Source organism: Diadema setosum, chromosome 1 (genome assembly GCF_964275005.1).
Source record: "Diadema setosum chromosome 1, eeDiaSeto1, whole genome shotgun sequence".
NCBI classification, from domain to species: Eukaryota; Metazoa; Echinodermata; class Echinoidea; order Diadematoida; family Diadematidae; genus Diadema; species Diadema setosum.
Window position 1 is genome coordinate 33,235,171 of NC_092685.1, and position 20,893 is coordinate 33,256,063.

General features: G+C 41.0%; 1 protein-coding gene across 1 annotated transcript in view; it reads left to right on the forward strand.

Moving 5' to 3' along the window:
* The first annotated feature begins 9,725 nt into the window (after positions 1-9,725).
* Positions 9,726-20,893, forward strand: part of LOC140229926 (WD repeat-containing protein 20-like) — a 55,059-nt gene continuing 43,891 nt past the window's right edge. The window contains exon 1 of the mRNA XM_072310128.1: positions 9,726-9,971. Coding sequence (XP_072166229.1) covers positions 9,726-9,971 — 246 coding nt within the window. The remainder of the gene's footprint in view (positions 9,972-20,893) is intronic.

The following is a 20,893-nucleotide window of genomic DNA, read 5'->3' on the forward strand; positions in this document are numbered from 1 at the left end:
CACAAGAATCATAAATGCTAGCCTGAGATTAGGTGTAGTTTTACAGGTGTGTAAAAAAGCAGTTATTCATCCAACTTTGAAAAAAGCAGGCTTAGATCAGGAGTGTTTAAAAAATTACCGTCCAATTTCAAATTTACCTTATTTAAGTAAATTGCTTGAAAAGGTTGTTTTCTCACAACTGACAATGTATCTGCAAGATAATGAATTGCTTGATTCATTTCAATCTGCGTACAAGCCTGGTCATAGTGTAGAAACACTATTAGTCAACTTATCAGATATTGTGTTCAGAGAATTAGATAGTGGTAACATCACTGCTCTTATCATGCTTGATATGAGCTCAGCTTTTGACACAGTCGACCATGCTATTCTGATTCAACGATTGAGATATTTGGGCATCAAAGGAACTGTTCTTGATTGGTTTATATCCTACTTATGTGATCGATCTCATTATGTCAGAATTGGTGATTCTACCTCTTGTAAAACTATGACAAAGTTTGGTGTACCTCAAGGTTCTGTTGGAGGCCCGCTGCTTTTTTCTCTGTATATGCAACCAATTAGTGAAGTATTTCGCAAGCATTGTATTAGTTATCATTGTTATGCGGATGATATACAACTTTATTTGTCTTTTAAACCCACTGTGTCTTCATTGTCATCCGCCATTGTAAAACTCGAAGCATGTTTGCAAGACCTGAAAATTTGGCTTACATCCAATGGCCTTAAACTAAATGATGATAAATCTGAGTTTCTGTTATTGGGATCAAAGCATATGTTAAACAAAGTTGATTATCAGTCATGTCATGTCAACATCGGTAGCACTTGCATTACTCCGTCGAAAACAGCCCGTAATTTAGGTGTCATATTTGATCAGGAAATGTCATTTCGAAGTCATGTAACTCATATTCAGCGGAATGTTCGATATCAGTTGCGTAATTTAAGTTTCATAAGGAAATATTTGTCTAAATCTGCAGCTGAGATACTTATTCATGCTTTGATTTCTTCTCGGTTGGATTTTTCGAATTCATTGTTGTGTAATCTTTCAAAAAAAGATGTCACAAAACTTCAACGGTTGCAAAATTCTGCTGCCCGACTGTTAACTTTTACTAATAAGTTTGATACCATGTCACCAGTTCTCCGTTCCTTACATTGGTTACCTGTAGAAAAAAGGATTATTTTCAAGATTCTGTTATTAGTACATCATTCAGTTCATTCTTTTTCCCCAATATACATAAGTAATTCTGTTCAAAAATACAATCCGACACGAAGGCTACGTTCATCATCAGATGCATTCTTACTCCAAACACCCAGAGTAAAACATGGGTATGGTGATCGTGCTTTTTCCGTTATGGGACCAAAATTGTGGAATCAGTTACCTCTTCAGTTAAGGGAACTGTCATCTACAGAGTCATTCAAATCCAAACTTAAAACTTATCTGTTCCTTTCATACTGAGGACTGTAATTGCTGTATGTCATTAATATTGGATTAATATTGTATTTTCAATTGATATATGATGTATTCTTTATTTGGTATATATTTGCTTTTGTTTACCATTTTTTTCTTTGTTGAAATGTTTGAATATGTATATGCATGTAAATATATGATATCTTTTCATTTTTGAAGCGCCATGAGCACTGAAAAGTGGACCTGTGCGCTATAAGTAGCCACTATTATTATTATTATTATATACAGTTGTCAGCCGTCACTCAATCTGTTAATCAAAGTCTACTTGGCAGTAAGCAAAATTAATTACTTAATTACTTAAAGGAAATGTTCAGCAGTGAGGTAGAGGGAGGTCTAAAATTTAAAAGAAAAAATGATTTATGATATCAAACAAAGACAATTATCAATTTTTAATACTTTGTATTAAATATCAGTTGTTTTCAACAATTATTTGAATAGAATTAATTCTGATACAACATAAATAACCGAAATGTGAAGCTTAAAATATTGTATGTGGCCGCTGCATTTTGTTCAAATTCTAAAAATAACTGTTAGCATATTATAAAGGCAGTATCTTTTCCAGGATGCCTGACATGCAGGTAAAGTCTCTAAAGACTAAGACAAAAATGCAAATAGGTTCTAAAGTAACAAAGTTACATTTTAATCGGAGTATACAATAACAAAGGGTTTTTTAAGACAGTGAATGAAAGCTTTGAGTTTGTTCCACTATTGAACCATCCCTTTAAGTCGGAACCGGATAAATAGTAATGGTGCATAAGACGTTATAGTTTCTAAGTAAAATTAAGAGTCATGGAATTAGGAGGGGGAAAAATGTATTCTACGGGGAGGGGAAGGGGAGAGATGGGGGTGGGGAGGAGCTAAAATGGTGGCTTAGAAGATATAGCATAATATAGCATAATAGCATGAGCAAACTTGGCAAGTATGATCAAAATCTTTCTATCTGTACAGATGTTCCATTTTATATGTATTTGGCCTAGTATAATAATAACTTGGTAATAATTCTGACCTGGTATTTTCTAATGAACTGCATTCAAAAAGGACATGAAATTCATCACCAATCTTTTCACTTTTACACAGAGTACAGTACCTTTCATCATAACTAGTATCTCCAAATCTTCCTAGTACTACGGGGAGATGGGTAAAACCCAATCTGAATTTAGTCAAGTTAATGGCATATTTTCGTGGGAGTATTAATAAGTACTTCTCAAGGCCAAATTTTTCTTGAAAATTCTATAGTTTATACAGGCACTTGATGATTCAATAGAAGAATACCAACTTTGGATGTATTGGTCATCCAATCTTCGTTTAATGTTGGCTTTCAACCATGAAAGGTTACATGTTTGTGATGACCAAACCCCACTAAAACCACAATCTGAAAGAGTTCTTCTAACACATTCTGACTGATAACCTTGGGTGTTTATATGCATCTGAAAAATAAGACTATAGATGGTAAAAGCAATATTACTCTCACTTTTGTGTATGAGTTTTGCCCAGAAATTAACCATTCTGTACCTTATGTGGTTTGCTATTTGATAGCGTCCAAGTTAACCTGACACGTATGCAGGTAGGAGTTGACAATTTACAGCTATAAGAACTATTTTACAGAATTTCAGGTGGAGCTTTTCGGCGAGGTGACAATGAGAGTAGCCCCAAATCTCACAACCATAGGTAAGAATTGGTAGTACTAGACTATCAAATAAGTCAAGTTGGATATCAATAGGGAGAGCAAGTCTCCTACATCTAGCTACTCAAGTATCAAAGAGTACATAGCTTTGCTGGCTTGATCATACAGTTTTTTCTGGGCTTTAGCAAAGCTCCCACGGTGATCGGCAGTATCATCAACAGCGCCCTCTACACTACCGGGACTATGCCATAGAGCTGTATTTACATATCGTAATAGAGCTCTATGGACTATGCCCCTTTAAATGCACCGCGCAGAGCATGCACCGCGCAGAGCGCACAAGGGGGGCATTTCATGAAGCATTCTGTCCGACAAAGTTGTCAGACAAATTTGCTCTCAGCCAATCGGATGCAAGGATTTCAGTAGCTTGTAACAGTTTGTCAGAAAAATATTCTACCAAAATGCTTCATGAAATGCCCCCCAGGTATAGGACATTTACACAGACTCTTGACTTTACGAACTCATACCCCCAAAAATATGTCTTTTTGCTTAAATGCACCTGGTTTTTCTGAAAATCTAGATTTCAAGCTTGCTCTACATACCTCATTTGTAGAGTTTTGCAAAAATTTTACATCGGTACCTTTCGAGTTGAAAATTAGGTGTCATTTCTCACTCAAACGCTATCAGCTCTACACACAAAAAAATTTGACTCATTTTAGGTCAAATCTTCTGAGTCATTGCTGTTGTGACACATCTTTTAAGTTCTTCTGAGTAAAAAGACTCGTTTTATCGAATCTAACGAGTAAAATGACTCACACGGAATTACAATAATGAGTCACGAAATCGATGACTCATATTGCATCATCTCTATTTGACTCAGTAACTGTTATAAATGAGTCAACCGACGCATTTTATGTGACATGCGAGTCCAATGAGTCGATTATAATCGATCATGTAATAACTTCAAGCAAAGGAATTAACTATTTTTTCAGAAAATATTTTCTGAAATGTATTTCTGATTTTGTCGCGGATGGTAAATTGTATTTAATTGTATTTGATTTTTAAATATTTATAATTTCATACAATTTATGAATATTCAGCTCTGTTATCAGAAGTCTTGAATAAATGAATAGATAATCTATTTCAAAACAGTAACCACATACATAAATACAATTTTACGACATGGGTATATATTAGAAGCATTGTCTCGTGATATGTAGTTAGGTATTAGGAATAAGTTAGGAATAGGTTACCGCAAGATATAGGATCTGATTCCCTACTCCGTCTACAGTCGTGCTGCATGCGTAGGTCAGTGACTGGATCACCATGCTGAACAAGAGACGTTTCAATCATTTTGCGTTTCGATTCTCACACAGTGAGTCACTTGACTCAGCATACTGAGTCACTTGACTCATTTAATGACTTTAGTGAGTAAAAAGACTCAATATTCGGCAAAAAGTGTGTCACCACACGGACAAACTGAAGACTCACGCAAATGAGTCATTTGACTCAGCTGTGTGACTCGGCTGTTTCTCTACTGAGTCAAGTGACTCAGTAAGCGTGAGTGAAAAGACTCAATAATTGGAAAAAGTGTGTCGCCTCACGGACAAACTGAAAACTCACGCAAATAAGTCATTTGACTCAGATCTTTTTTGTGTGTGTACGACAACACGCAATTTTACATTGACTGCGCGGTGTGCCAACTGTGAGCCTGAAGGCCATATTGGGAGAATTATTTTACTGCCATACCTGTTGTATTGTACAATGCACCTGCCTAGTAAGTTGCAGCAAATACTCACGTGTATTACACACTGAGTTTGGAGGAATTTCGTGAAACTTCACCATCGGTACCTTTTCAATATTCATAAACCATGTCAGTTTAGCCCCGAGTGAATACATGTAACCCATCAATATGTTCATACATTAAAGCAATTGCGTGCTTCTCACTTAAATACGCTACGCTGATTGGCTAAATGTCACTGGCCTTACGAGGTCGCATCGGGTCAACGCGTGATCGTGACTCAATTAATTAGCGCGCATGCAAATTTGTGACGTGACCAACGGCGTAAATCCGTACTGATGAGGGCGGAGGAGTGGGGGGATGATCGGCGATAGTCACCATCACCACGATTACAAGCCCATAACTGGACCGGCGCAGCCTTGGGAGGGGTGGGGTGGAGAAGCTTGGTGCCCCCACCCCCCCCCCCCCTCAACACGCACACACACATACACACACACAGTGGCGTACCATGGGGCAAGACATTAGGGGGGCACCTCGTGGAAAAGTAATTTTGAGGGTGTGTATGCTTATGCGTGCTCGCGTGTGTATGTGTGTGCGTGCGCTGTCAGTCTGCAAACTTAATGGGGACTACACTACATGACTGTCATACATTCCACAAGCGCAGTCATTGAGCAACATTTGTAAGTTTTTTAGAATGACGGCGTGAAACAACAAATTACTTGGAACAACATCAGGAGAATTGCATAAAAATTGAATGCGAGGGAGCGTTGAAAATTTTGACATTTCACCGTATATACAAAAACTACCGTTTGTAGCTATATTTTTTCACTTTCGAAAGGGGTTGCGCACCGGGCTCAACTGCTGGCAACTACCGGCAGCAACATCAGGAGATTGGCATAACGATTAAATGCGAGCGAGCGAAGTGAGCGAGCTTGAAAATTTTGACATTTTACAGTCCAAAAACTGCCGTTTGTAACTATATTTTTTCGCTTTGGATATTAAGGAGGGGAGGGAAGCATCGGGCGCAACTGCTGGCAATTACTGGCAGCAACATCAGAAGAATGGCATAACGATTAACTGCGAGCGAGGGGAGCGAGCGAGCTTGAAATTTTGACATTTTACAGTCCCAAAACTGCCGTTTGTAGCTCTATTTTTTGCTTTGAAAATTAAGGGGGGCGCAACGAGCGTAACTGCTGCCAGTTACTGGTAGCAACATCAGGAGAATAGCATAACGATTGAATGCGAGCAAGCGAAGCGAACGAGCTTGAAATTTTGACATTCTAAAACCACAAAACTGCCGTTTGTAGCTATACTTATTCGCCTTGGAAATTAAGGGGAGGGGCGCACCGGACCCAACTACTGGCGATTACTGGCAGCAACATCGGGAGAATAGCATAGCGATTGAATGCGAGCGAGCGAAGCGAGCGAGCTTGAAATTTTGACATTAACGTTACAGTCCCAAAACTGCCGTTTGTAGCTATATCTTTTGCTTTGGAAATTAAGGGGGCGCAACGAGCGTAACTGCTGCCAGTTACTGGCAGGAACATCAGGAGAATAGCATAACGATTAAATGCGAGCGAGCGAAGCGAGCGATCTTGAAAATTTTGACATTTTACAGTCGCAAAAGCTTTATTTTTTCGCCTTGAAAATTAAAGGGGGCGCACCGGGCGCAACTGCTGGCAGTTACTGGCAGCAACATCAGGAGAATGGCATAACGATCAAATGCGAGCGAGCAAAGCGAGCGAGCTTGAAAATTTAGACAATTTAAAGTCCAAAAACTACCGTTTGTAGGTATACATTTTCGCTTTGGAAATTGAGGGGGCGCACCGGGTGCAACTGTGGGCAAAAACTTTCAACAACATCGGGAGAATAGCATTGCGAGCGAGCGAGCTTGGAAATTTTGACATTTTACGGTCCAAAAACACCTTTTGTAGCTATTTTTTTCGCTTTGGAAATTAAGAGGGGCGCAACGGGCGCAACTGCTAGCATTTACTGGCAGCAACATCAGGGCTTTTTTTTGGGGGGGGGGGAACCCTCCGTTGGTATCTATAGATATCTCCACCCACGGAACTTATGCATTTTTTTTCTAAACTGAAGTAACAGACCTGGTGCACACTTTAGATGAAACATTTTAAAATATGTTAATCTAAAGTGTATTAAGTAGAAAGGACTGAACAGGGAGGGTGTAGGAGGCATGGGGTATAGGCATAACCCCTCTTACACGAGGGAGATTTTGTGTTATTTTGTAGAATTGAAATTCAGCCATCTTTGGATGAAATACTTAGACAGTTTTCTTTAAAAAAAGTAAGAACATTTCCACATCTCGGGAGTTACGAGGAGCAAAATGATATGTTTGTCCCCAATACTTTTATGAGGTACCACCCCCCCCCCACCCATCGACGCCTCTGCATAATAATAGAGGGAGCTTTTGTAAGTGAAAGATCTGCTGCACGCTCTTTGATAAAATACTAGGAAATACGTCAATCTCCAAAGTGTTCAAAATCTATCGAAAGGGATCCAGTAGCGGAGCTTTTGCATGCTTATGATTGCAATTCAACGAAATCTGGTGCATAGTTCTGGCGGTATTTTGACAATTTTCCACAAAGAAAGTTCGAGATTTGTCCTTATCTCGGGAATTGCTTGGGGTACAAATGACTTTTCTGCCCCAACATGGACGTGACAATAGGTGCGCGCGTCTTTATTACTATTTCATTAATCAAAGTGGCTAAGTTATTTTCGTCAAATTTTCTATGTGCAGCTGTGCTTGTAAATATCTGTAAATAAATTGTATTATAATGTAAATAGCACAGTCTGCAAGAATCTTCAGTCTATTAAAGCAGGCAGACTTAATCAGAAGAAGAAGAAGAAGAAGAAGCTCAACGTAGCATTTGCGGCGCGTGATTGCATCATGAATACATTCTTTAACGCTCAACGCACTGTGATAGGTGGTATGCACATGACGGATTACGTCATAGCTCATTATCTGTTTGTCACCGTTCGCGTGTAGACTTTTTGTAATGCAGCAAAATGTTGTAATACATGAAGACATGGTTACTAAAATTAGATCACACACACCTTGATTAGGCCTATCAACATATGAAAATGCCACTTCATAACACATTTTGAAATTGTGAATAACTTAACAATAACGTGGGTAAGTTTATTTTTAACACAGAAAGTTTGAACCCAGCATAAATCTTTAGATTTCAAAGTCTTTTATCTATTCCCACTACTTTTCAAATCTTGTATTTTCTTGTTTGAATATGCATAAATAGGCATGAATATTCATGATGAAGAAACCAATGACGAACACGTAGCGGACCAAATAAAAACGTTTTTTAAACATACATTAAAGACGAAGTCGACGTAGCAGACCTTATAAAACGTTTTGTGGACATTTATAAAGGACGAAGACGTAGCAGACATAATAAAAACGTTTTGTAATGTCCTTTGACGTTTTTAAAACGTTTTCTGAAAACCTGTGCTTTGCGGTAAATGCTAAGTCCCAACTTTTACGTTGTATGTACGTTTTAAATAGGCCCTACGTCCATTTTATACGAAGACGTACGGAACCTCAACTTCCACGTTTAGGAAACGTTCTAAAAACGTTATGTGTTTGCTGGGTTGCCCTAGGGGGTAATTGCCCTGGAGGGTAATTGCCCTGGAAGGGTATTTCCCGGGGGGGGGGGGGGGGGGATAACCCTGGGGGTAATTATCCTTGTGGTAGTTATGCGGAGGGAGGTTGCCCAGGGGGTAAGTGCCCGGATACGGCTGCATATGACATTTGTCAACATAGTTAGGTACAAATCGAAAGAGGAAGAGTTCGTCTTTCCTATTAAACAACCAACATATTATTGTGCTCTCCATAGCTGATCATCACGAAAAAGTAGCCCTCCAACGTGGGATTACCACTTTTTTTTTATACGTACGCACTGTTTGATTATTCTACTCGAAACGGTACATTTTGAAGGAATAAGTAGCTGTTTTCATGGGTTATGGCATCTCCTTTTCCTGAATCATAACAATTACCTTGATAGACGATTACGTTATTTTCGGCAATACGAAACCTATATAGGTGCTCTTCGCTGATGGGTCCTATGCCCCCTAGATCATATAAAGCAAGATGTGCACTGTGACATTGACCATTTTGTGAAGTAATACCTTGTAAACTTTATTTCACAACTGAACGTTTCTTTCGTCGACAGACCTAAATATGCACATCATTTTTTTTCCTGTTATTGACGTTTATGTTCTACATGTCGAAACTTCAGAAAACTAGATTGATTTTAACCAATTTTTTTTTTTTTTTTTTTTTTTTTGGGGGGGGGGGACAGTATAGGGCCTGCTAAACTCCGTGGGAGCTAATAGATGTTTTTCTGTCACTTACTGCCATCTGCGTCAAGTGATGGCAAATGAGAGGGCTTATGAATAAATAAACATCGCTGCACTGTAACTGCGAGTTGTTGTTGTTGTTGTTGTTGTTGTTGTTGTTGTTGTTCTTGTTCTTGTTCTTGTTTTATTTCAAATTGTTTGCTCTTTAAAAATGTGTGGGAAGAGGGCGTTTCTCTTCTTTTCGTTTACACTACATCGTACACGGGGTGAGGTACGGATGTTGCCAGCAGTCGGGGTTCGCTCTACTGCACAACACGCATGCACGTACGTACACATACGAGAGATTTTCGTGCAGGGGAAATGTGTGCACTGGCGCTGGCCGTACCGTACCCGTGAGCTGGCCGAGGTCGGTCGGTACATCGGGCGAGCGAGAAGCTCAATGCAATGGGCCAGCCAGCTGCATGCCCACACTACTAGCTCTCGTCAGATCAGCGGCATGCATGCAAGGCACATAAGGCGGAGCGCTCGTTGCACCACCAATGACATCCGGGCTATGTTGAACTCCAAACAACATGGCGACTTCTGAAGGAGGAGGAAAAGACGAGGTGAAAACACAATTCACAACTCGGGAAGGGACGTATAAACTTATGACTTTGTCGGAGTACTCTCGACCGACAAGGCAACCGTACAGTGTCCAGTGCTGCCATCCTGTGAAAGTGTCATTCACTAGTATTAATGAGACTGGTGTCTGCAATGACAAGATATGTTTCAACGTTGGTCGCGAGCTGTACTTTTACCCGTACAAGGGAGTGCGAAAGGTAAGCAACAAACTTGGAGATTGCAATGCTGTTTATGAGCAGCATGCAAAGGCGAGCTGGCGGTGTTGTGTTGCACTGGCCTGGAGCCCGGTACAGTAGGCCTAAGGTCTAAGGATCAATTTAAAGTAGGCCTAGTGTGAAGTGCAATGCCAATAGAACTGTTAACATTAAGCCTAACATTAAGGTAGAAGACAGAAGTGATGATCTAGAAATGTCAGACTCTGTGACTGTCGTGCCCGGCGGCCCGACCAGACGTAGACGCCGTGCGCAGTAAATGTAGGGCGTCTGGTAGATTTATGCAACTGGAGAAATTGAAGTCCTCTAGGCCTACATGTCATTTCACACAAAAACGTAGGGCCTACATATCCATATCTGTATCTGTATCTGTATGGTTTAGTCAGCAAAATGTCCAGGAAGACACATCCACGCTAACTTGTAGAGGAGCACTAGTATGGTAGGGGTCCAACCCACCGACCGGGTCCATAACGACCGGCCGCGCATTATAATGGCATTGCGCGTACAGAAAGAAAATGTACGCATGGGACTACTCGCAACGGTGTTCGATTCTTCACTGGGCTACGCTACCGAGTAAAATGTGGCGAAAACAACTAAGTATTCCCTCTAAATTACCGAAATTTAGCAAAATCGAATAAGGTTTATCGTGTAACTACATATAACTAGGCCTACCTTTGCTGACTCGTTGTTAGATGTAGAGGCGTATCCTTCCGTAATAAATTTGACGATTTTGACCGCAAAATTGTCACCGCCGCTTGTACGATCGTGCACAGTACGTTACACCAGGGAGGTGAGACAAAAAGGAGTGGGCACTCTGCCCTCAGGGTTTTCCCTATCACTCAACACAGGATTACAAGGGATCAGTGCCCCAACGAACAAGTAAACGACCTCTTACGTAACGAGGTCAGTCTGATCGTTATCACTGCTCTTTGATGTTCGATCCTCGGGGCCGCGGTGATTTGGCCCTCTATCGTTATTAGTATGGACAGGCCAGTTGACTTGTGTGTGTTCACAAGGACTTGTATGAGGGTTTTACATTCTTTATGCAGGCTCACACAGCATATACTCTTGGGACCTGCTAGTCTAAGAATTCAGCTCTCGATAGATACAAAAATTTTGAAAATCGACCAAGAAGAAGTTGAGTTTTGACAATGTAACTGTTTAACAATAGCCATTGTTTTGTTCTTGTCTTAATCAAATTACGACGCAATGTCAAGTGTAAATCCTGACTAGCGCTGACGAAATTCACCTGTAGATCAGCAGATGTTGGGGTTTTTCTTTAGTCTGATGTATCACTTCATTGTTCGCTCGTGTTGGTTCTCTTGTCATATTTTTTGGGAAACCTGCGTACATCCGGCAAGACATGTTTTTTCTGGTCCCACTAACATATTTTTGTGAGCAATTTTAGTTCTTCAGGGGGTGAAAACACTATTTGAATGTTTGTTTGTTGTATGCTGGGGATATATTGAGGCAGGAGGGCTCGAATCTACAACAGAGTGGTCATGATGGAGACTACTATAGGACCTAATCTTGGTGAAATAACTTGCCTCCTTGCCTGGTGTATGGTGAAAACATGTGAGAGTTCAGTGAGAGCTGAACTATCTCACATGTCCTGTATCACTGTATGCCTGATAAGATATTCACCATGGGGCTTTTTTTTGTCTGTCTCTCTGTTTTTGTTTTATTCTTATTCGAAAGCTGAATGGGTATCTTTATGATGGTTGTTGCTGTTGTGGTTGGTATTTTCTGTGCTAGCTTGGTATTAAAATTATTATCATCATCAGACATCATTATAGGGCCTGTGTTCCACTACTCAGCTGTTCATGTTTCCTTCATATTCTTACAATCAGTATATTATTATTGGTGCTGCTAATCATAATTTGTTTCCATTTCATGTAAAAGTTATTTCACCATATAACATGCAAAGTACATTGTTCCCAAGAAATCTTATAGTACATGGACATGTAAATGCATATAAGTTATAATACTTTAAATACTAGCTGCAAAATTCAAAATGTGACCATGCAACCAGTTCACTGCACATCACAATGCACCAGTGTTGTTTGCAGGCACAGCAATGGGTAATGCACCAGTATACACCACCCACCAGTACCACGTGGAGTAATCTAGGTTCTGGCCAGGGAGGGGTGAGACCCACCAGCCTGTTGACAAGGATTGCGCATGTGCACTGTGCGGCCAAGCGGCAGTAATCTAGTTAGTGGAGTGGTCTCTTGGGGAGTGCGGCTCCGAGGATGGTTCAAAAGACACTAATCCAGTGCCCACTCCTTTTCCTCTCACCTCCCTGGTTACACATACACATGACATAAACATTTTGTCGCCCGCTTGCGCTACGACCGTACGAGTTGATGCAGAAACGAGAAATGAATACCGTGAAAAAACAAACCGACTCATCTAATTTATTTCAATTACGATGAAAAGTTTCCTAATGAAAATCAAGTCAAATTCATCAAACAGTCCTTCAAAAGTAATATCGAAGGATTCAAAATATATTCAAATATTATTGGGGAAAAAATTACGACTAGAAAAAAACGGCAGCTTGTCGAAAAAACGCGTTTAAGTACGCTTTATACGTATTGTCAATAGAGGGCGGGGTGGTCGGTCGATATGAGCCGGGCAACTGAGTGCGGAAAAAATGACACCCCACGCGTTCGAAGCCGCCATCTAGAGCGCGTACCTCAGATCACATTTTCAGTGCGCGCTTGTGAATCCGGAGTATTTTCTCCACACGTGAGTAAAATTTCAGGCAAATTGTGAGATTTTTCACGTTTCTATTGATAGAAAAACGTTAGGTGTCCGATATTATGGACACCCAACCATACTACGTGTGGACAGAGCGCGACTATTGAAATTGCATCAAATTTTGCTTGAACAGGGACAATGATGGACATTGAACCACTGCGTTGGGGAGTTGGTTCCAGTCTTTAACAGTCGTTATGAAGGAGGAATCCCGGAAAACTATAATGTCCATAGTCAACATAATACATGTGCAAAATTTCTCACCATAAATCATAAATAATGGTGAAGTTATGAGCAAATAAAAACAGGGTATTTTTCATCCTCACGCATCCTTGGCGAAAAAGTGGGTCGCGAGCGTAATGAATATTCACTGTCAAGCGCACTCCAGTGGGCGGTGCTATTCACTGTGTTTATCACATTCAAAGCGTGTGTGTTTCTAATAGAGTAAAAGTGGCGGTTTGCGGCCGCATAAGGGTTTTTCCACTCTGAAATGCAAACTTGCTAATTGCTTTAACCCAGGTTACTTATATCATAGCGGTTGACCACTTACCAGTTTACAATATTGTGAAAATCGCAAGACCAATGTCCATCGCGATAGTAAAAAAAGACCACGGCCGCGATCCGGCAGAGCGTCCGCTGGTTTGCGACCGTGGTAGTCTGGTTTGCGGCCCAATGTACAATTCCTATGCGATACGCGCGTGCTCCGCGATCTTCTGCTGAACGCCTCATTTTGGCTAGCGAACGTTGCGTAAGCGCCAAGTTCCATTGCGAAAGCACGTGAAAAGGGCTCACGCGCTTGCACTGGCCGCGAACAGGCATGGCGGTGTTATTGTTGTCTTTCTCATGTTTTTCCTATTTTTTCGGTCGTAACATCCACTTCCGAAAAAAAATGGCGGCCCACATCGGCTCGCGAAAGTTCTATTTCTACGTGAGGACATGTATTCCAAATCCGCAAAACATCAGGAAAACAACAAAATATCCAGTTTCTTAGACCCTTAACCCTTAACTGTGATGTTAAGAAGTACCGAAAAATGAAGTTTTTGATGCGAGATGTCATCATTTAAGTGAGAAAATTTCACTTTTGTTGCAGATTTTTTCCATGTTATTGGTTGGTTTTTGTAGAATGATAGTGTGTTAGTGAATGTGTGGTATGCATGTATAAAGTGTGTGGCTGTGTTCAGCGTTATGTAACCAAATATGCTGTAGTGGCCGCAAACCGCCGGACGGCCGCTTACTGCAACACTTACTCTAGGGTGTCTGATCGCGCACTGCCAGCCTTCAGACAAAACGCGCCCCTATCTTACAACACGCAAGCCCCATAGAACACAATGGAGTCGCGCGACAACGCTGTTTTGACCCCGCGTTTTGTGCTTAAAAAATCGCATTTGTTGCAAAATCCCCGGTCCATGCCGCTATCGAATCCTAACAAATTTGGTATCATATGAAAGAGGAAGTTTTGCTCCATATTCTATCAAAGCGCTGGTACATGACTCCGACGATAAATTGGTGTAAATGTCGTTAGAATCACACCTATCTCGATATCTTGGCGTCTGCTTCGCTACTTGTACCAGCATGTGGCATGAGAGTAGTTTAGGATCCATATGCTGAATCCGATGGTGAGGTTAGTTTTTCGCTAGCTCCACATCTTGGACCGGGGATATTGCCTGGAAGATACCCCTTGCAATAATTTTTTGATCACAGCGAACGTGTTAGGCGTTGCTTGGTATGCAACAACCATAGTAACGTCCGCGCAAATACGCTCATATATGTAAATCTACACGCATTCGCCGCCACATGGCGCACATGCAGCTAGTTCGTTGTGTATGTGTATGTGTGTGTGTGGGTCTCAGCTCGAGCTGTGTGTGGTGTGTCTACCGTCGCAAGGTAGCTAGACCGCTCTGTGTGTGTGGTGTGTGTGTGTGTGTCTACTTACGAGTACGTGCGTACATCCGTGCCACTGAAAACAGAGCTGTCACGTCGCATCGCTTGTGATAGTTCTACAGCACCGAGTTCTATGGGGTTACGATTGCTGAGTATTCACAATGAGCATGTGCATACAGTGGTGGAAACATTTACGCTCGTAAACCACCTGGCACATCAGTTTCAACGGAGTAAAAGTACTATTACTGGATTGATTATGATCATAACATGCCTACAATGTATGAGTTAGCAATACAAACAACCAAACAAACGACCACGTAGAGTCATTTTTTAAAAATATTTCAATAGAAAAGTGCACTCACGATGCACGAGTTGCAGTCTTTCTCGCAATCTTCTGCATAGCAGCGAGCAGATACTCAGTAGGCCTAGGCTACACAGCGCATCAGGTAAGTCGATTTTGATGTGGTGGAAGGTACAAATATTGATTTTTACGACTGAACTTCAATCAACAAAAAAGGGTAAGCAAACGATTTCGGAAGCTATACTCTTAAGCCATGAATAATGTGGTAAAGTGGCACCAATTCAAGGCGGCTAAATAGCCATAACATTTTCACATGAACTGCCAGCATGGTCTGACAGTTCTAATCGACGTGATTTCTTATGTAGTCGTCACAAATATAGCCAGCTGTGTGTATACACGCGTAGCGCATAGCGTGTGTGTAGGTACAATGTAGTACAATAATACACTCAAAGCATGCATGCTCGCTCGTCCGCCGATGTTGGCTGGGCTGGAAATGCATGCATGTACGTACAATGTATTCATTCACAACGCTGAGAGCTGTAAATACGTACGGAAACACACAGCACACACAACGTATGACGACACGAAGGGGGAGTGGCTTCTGCGTTGGTTACGTGTTTTAGCAAACCGCTGTACGCTCATTAACCGGTCGCTGGAGATCCGCACACGAATGCTGCTTATCGACGTTGTTTGCAAGCATGATTTGGACTCATTTTCGTGCATGCTCGTCAAAAAAAGGGGTAATATTGCAGTGATTTGAAAGTTATTTTTCTCGAGATAGAATAATTGTTTCGACATGAAATTTTAAATAAATGTTAATGACATAACTTTCTTCATATGAAATAGTTTATAATCCACCTTTTATAGAATTTCAAAAGTTGCAAAAATGCTCCAGACACCCTATTTGTAAGGCTAAGCGCGCATCCTTGTCAGCTAGCACACACCTACCTAGACAGAATGATCCGTCTGTCCGGAGTCCTGACTCTTTTATATTTTGCCATTAACGCTGTCCTCCGTAGACAGACGGAAGGTATCGGTTCCCATTGCTGTGGGGATGTTCTTAACCACTGTCTCTGTGGAAAATTGGGTGAGGTACCTCGCCCTTCTCGATTGTGTCTAATTCACGGCCATAGGTCGGCAAATTTAATCTTGTATAGTGAAATCAACTATTCAAGAATACACTACACTCACCAGATTAATGAATAATCCAACATTTTGGTAGAATTTTCAACGTAAAACACACATTAGCCAGCCCGTCGCGTCGTCACGTTCAAACTGCAGAAACGTACAGTATGAATCTATTAGCCAATCACATGCGAGGTAGTTTCTACGTGTTTTTTTCACTAAAACATGTACCTCGCATTTGATTGGCTTACAGATTCAAAATGGCGACTTACAGCTAGCGAACGGCGATGTTGCGATATGGATAAAATTTCTGCGTTATAACCGAGTTACTGTGAGTATTTCGATTGCACAATGTGAAAAATTTATCCCAAATATTGCTGCATAATGTGTCATGTCATGTCAAACTTGTTTGAATGTAAAAAAGCTGTCTGAAATTTGGTTTATCGTAACATTTGATCTGTGTGCGACTGCTCCCCACAGAAGCTGGCATCAGTGACTTCGGTCTGTATATGGAGGGGATCCGTGAAGCCAGACACAGTCTCCGCGGAACATTCCCCGACGGACAGATACAGACCGATCTTTCGATCAAACACCTACCCAGCTAGCTGTGCGAGGTCCGCTTCGATCCCGCAGCACGCATTAGGACCCCATTTACAGTGCGGGGCTAGGCCGAGCCGCAGTCGAGCCCAGCCTCAATTGCGGGGCCGTGCCCCGCAATTTTGTCCGTTTACACTGCCGGGCTCGGCCGCGCTTTTAATTCAAACCTTTCAATATTTTGTCGTAGTGGCGCTCTGCTTGTAAACAAACGCAATTTGGTATAGTCTGGTTTTCAGACCCTATGGCAACTGGATTCCGTGGCGACGAAGTCGCCGTTCGGGCAAAGGCCTTTGCCGAAGGAAAAATCCGTTGCAGGACAAAACCTCCTGAAACTATACTACCGGTAGTTTTCGACGTTGAGGGGGTTAATATCCTGAATAGCGAAATAGTACTGGCAGAGGGCCAAGCCGCGGCCCAGCCCCGCACTGTCAACGGGGTCTTGTACTTGCACTCGCACGCACTGGTTTTCTCTGTTATGTCATATACAGTATACATGCATGCTAGCAATACATATTTGCATGGAACTGCGCTATCGCGCTAACTACCATACAGTAGCCTGACTAGTAACCGCTCACTTTGATACTTTATTGTGAATAGCTTTACCAAATTATCTCCTTCCCGATTCAATCATGTGAAACTTGGTTCGCGATATTGCTCTTTCTTATGTATGTTACCAACATCTGTTCACGAAGTCCAATAACGGAATGATTGCGCGACACTTCGTCGTTACATCCTGTACTAGTAGCCGCTCACCCCTGACTAGTAGCCGCTCACTATATGGTGCGCGCACATAATGATGTAAGGCTCTGAAGGATGCTAAGATAGTCCCTTTCTGAATGATGCTAACCAGCAAAGGGCATGCCTGCCAACACGACCCGTGTGCCGAGGCTGAAATAAACATTAATTGTCGGCAGCATACGGTGTGGTGGATATTCTAATTGTATTCAATTTCCATGTCTGAATGAACAATCTAATATCACATTAATGTTTGGTTTGTTGTTTTTCTTTTTTCTTTTCTATTGTGTAAGTATGCTCCATTTTGTGTCGTATCTGTTATGTGGAAGACGGGTCTGCTTATTTATAGTTGCGAAAATAGAATTTTATAGATACATGGGAATCCCATTATAACGAGATCGTCGGTTCCGGATGATTTTACTCGTTATATCCGGATTCTCGTTGTATCCGAACGCTTGTGGCATGTACACTTTATATATAAATGCTCTATCAAAATTGGGTTACCTGCATTTTATCATGACGACATCATATTGATGAACAGAAAAGCAAGAAATGCGATAGGAAAATGAGAGAGCATTCTCGCGATAATTACAATTATTTTTTTTTTTTCTCGACACATGTTATCAAACATTTCAGACTTGACAAATCATATAATCATATCGTAGACTGGGCCTGCCTTTTGTTAGCCCCATGCTGATCAATCTGCACATCTGAGAAGAGAGAGAGATGAAGCAAAATTTATGCAACTAAAGGTAAAGTAATCGCGCTATCAACGCTGCGTTTAGCGTAACTCGCGTGGATGAAAGCTGTGTGTAAAATCCGAATTTATCTTTCATTCTATGACAAATTATTGATATAAACTACGTGTACGGAAGAAAGATTTGCGGTGACACCATGTGTATGTAGTCCGTAACCGGATCGTTGTTTGGAAGAAGAGCCTAGAAAGAGGAGAAACGAAGAGGGAAGCGACATATGGGGGTTGTGAGGAGGGCAAAAAGTGAAGAGTGGGAGACAGTAATGGGCTGGAAGTTGAAGTTGCACTAGTGGAGACAGTAGAGAAAGGAACACAGAGAGTGGTAAGGAAGAATAGTGTGAGAATCAAGTAAGATCTTCGGACATCGTTAGAAGGGGAAAGATGAAATAGAAGGGAAGAGGAAGAGGAAGGAGTTGAAAGTTGGAGAATCGTGGAGGTAGGGGAGAGCAGTGAAGATTCATGAAACCAAGAGGAGAACGAAGTCTGCCAACAGTGTGGCTATGGAATGCGAATCAATGGAGAAGGACGAATAATAAAAATAAGGAGGGGTAAGTACAGGAGAGGTGAGAATATGCGGAGAGAAGGGAGAGAGAGAGAGAGAGAGGGGGGAATGAAAAGAAGAAGAAAAGAACAAATTGAAATTCAAAACGTAGATTAGAAGGAGCTAGTGTGGATCCTAGAATTAAATGCTGCTGTAGAGAAGAAAAAAATAAATGGAGAGGAAATAGATGACACTTAAGTCTTGAAAAGGTTCCTGTGAGAGAAATGCAAAAATGAGAAATTCAAATAAGGTTAAAGAGACTGTACAGTACTGGTTGAGGTGGGGATTCATATTTTGAACATTCCTAAGTGAGATAATGAAAAGCCTCTTATGAAATATGAAAAAGCATAATTTTAAGAAGGATTCAACGTTTATTTGATGAAAATTGGTTTTCAAATGGCTGAGATATCAAAAATAGTGCTAATAATAAAAGGCGACATGCCACAACTTTTATTAGGATCTCTTTGTTTCACCTTGTTTTTGGATATCTCAGCCATTTCAAAACCGATTTTCATCGAATAAACTTTTGATACTCCTTAGAACTGCATGCTCTTTGACATCTCATAGAGTGGTTTCTGAATATCTCGCAAAACGTTAAAAGCTAAATCCTCACCTCGACCAGAACTGTACACACCCTTTAAAGTATAGACCTGAGGAGAGAAGACAAGAGAAATAACCTGTAAAGAAATGTGTAAATTAAAACTAGTGGTCCTGAAAAGGACCGTTGGGTTGTATGGAAGGAAGAAATTAAAAAAAAAAGAAAATAAGAAAAAAGAGAACAGAACAGAAAGAAAAGAAAAGAAAAGATAAGTAGTGTAGAAACAGACAAAAGTGTAAGAGAGAGAGAGAGAGGAAAAAGAAATGAAACACTGAGTAAAGGTGCACAGCTAGTGAAAGTAGAGCAAGAAGTCTAGTTATAAGAATAACTAGAAGAACCGAGGAACTTGACGTTTCGGGCAGGTTGACTGTCCTTCGTCAGAAGTGAAGCGTGATCTGAGAGGAGGCGGGCTATATATGGAGAATGCGGAACTAGATGGAAGAGGTCGGTCGAGGTGGGCTCGCAGGCGGGCTGAGCGTCGGCTGTTGGTGGAGTGTTGTGGTCGTTGATGCGTTCTATTGTTCTTGGAGTGTGTTGGTGGCGGAGTACATCTGTGAGGGCTAACTTGGCTGTTAGTAGGTCTTGGCCGGAGATTGGAGTCCGGGTTAGTAGATGGGGTGGACGCCGGTGGTGTGGATGAATTGTGTCGGTGAGGGCGTCTTCTTCAAACAACACATAACTACGTGTACTATGGTGAAAGTTTACACCACAATTTATACTCTCGTTTTTTTATTTCTTCCAGGGAAACAGCTTCCCTGTTGTGATGCATCAGGTTGAATGCGTCCTTTGCGTGAATGTTTTACCCGACGAGATTGACGGGTGAATGCCGTTTTATACGAAAACGAAAACCACGTACCGGCTAACTGTGGATTGCAAAATCAAGTGAAATGTTACTTGTATTTTGATAAGCTAGAGTTGACTTAATTAAAATTTTAGCATACGACCCCATCGTATTTTAGTTTTGACATTTAATTCAGTTTATCTTATCAAAATTACGTAAATGGGCATCTAACTGAGGGGCTAATGTTTGTGAAAGCAGCGAATAACGGCGGATTCTAATTTTCGTCAGGGCTCTGTAACAGTTGCATTCAAACTCAAGAACAGTTTTAATTTTTACAAGCAGTTTTTTCTTATCGCAAAGGATTTTTGAACATGTTCAAAATTTCTCCTAAAACATATAATTCGCTGTGTTCGCCGCTCACAGATACTCTCGTTATGTATCTTTGGAAACATTTCGGATACGTAAATACATGTACACATTTTTTTCTTGTTTAAGCCAGTAGATAACGTTAATTCGAATTGTAGCGTTTGTGATAACATTTCAGCATAAATAGCGAAGGCTATAGCTTCTATTTATATTCCGATGCTGTTCCATCACAGCCCTCGGAAAGAGACTTTATGAACTTGCGGCGCATCACCTTGATTGCTTCTGTTTGGTACTGGCATAATTATGTTAGTCTCCTTGCACGAAACGATACTTCAGATAATTCACGGAGAATTAACCTTTTCTGGTTTTAAAATAAAGCGTGATTTTGCCCATTGTTAAGTTCGGTTAAAAAAAAAAAAATAAGTTGTCGTTATATCCGCACAAATTCATCTCTGTTTTGCTTTGTTTTTA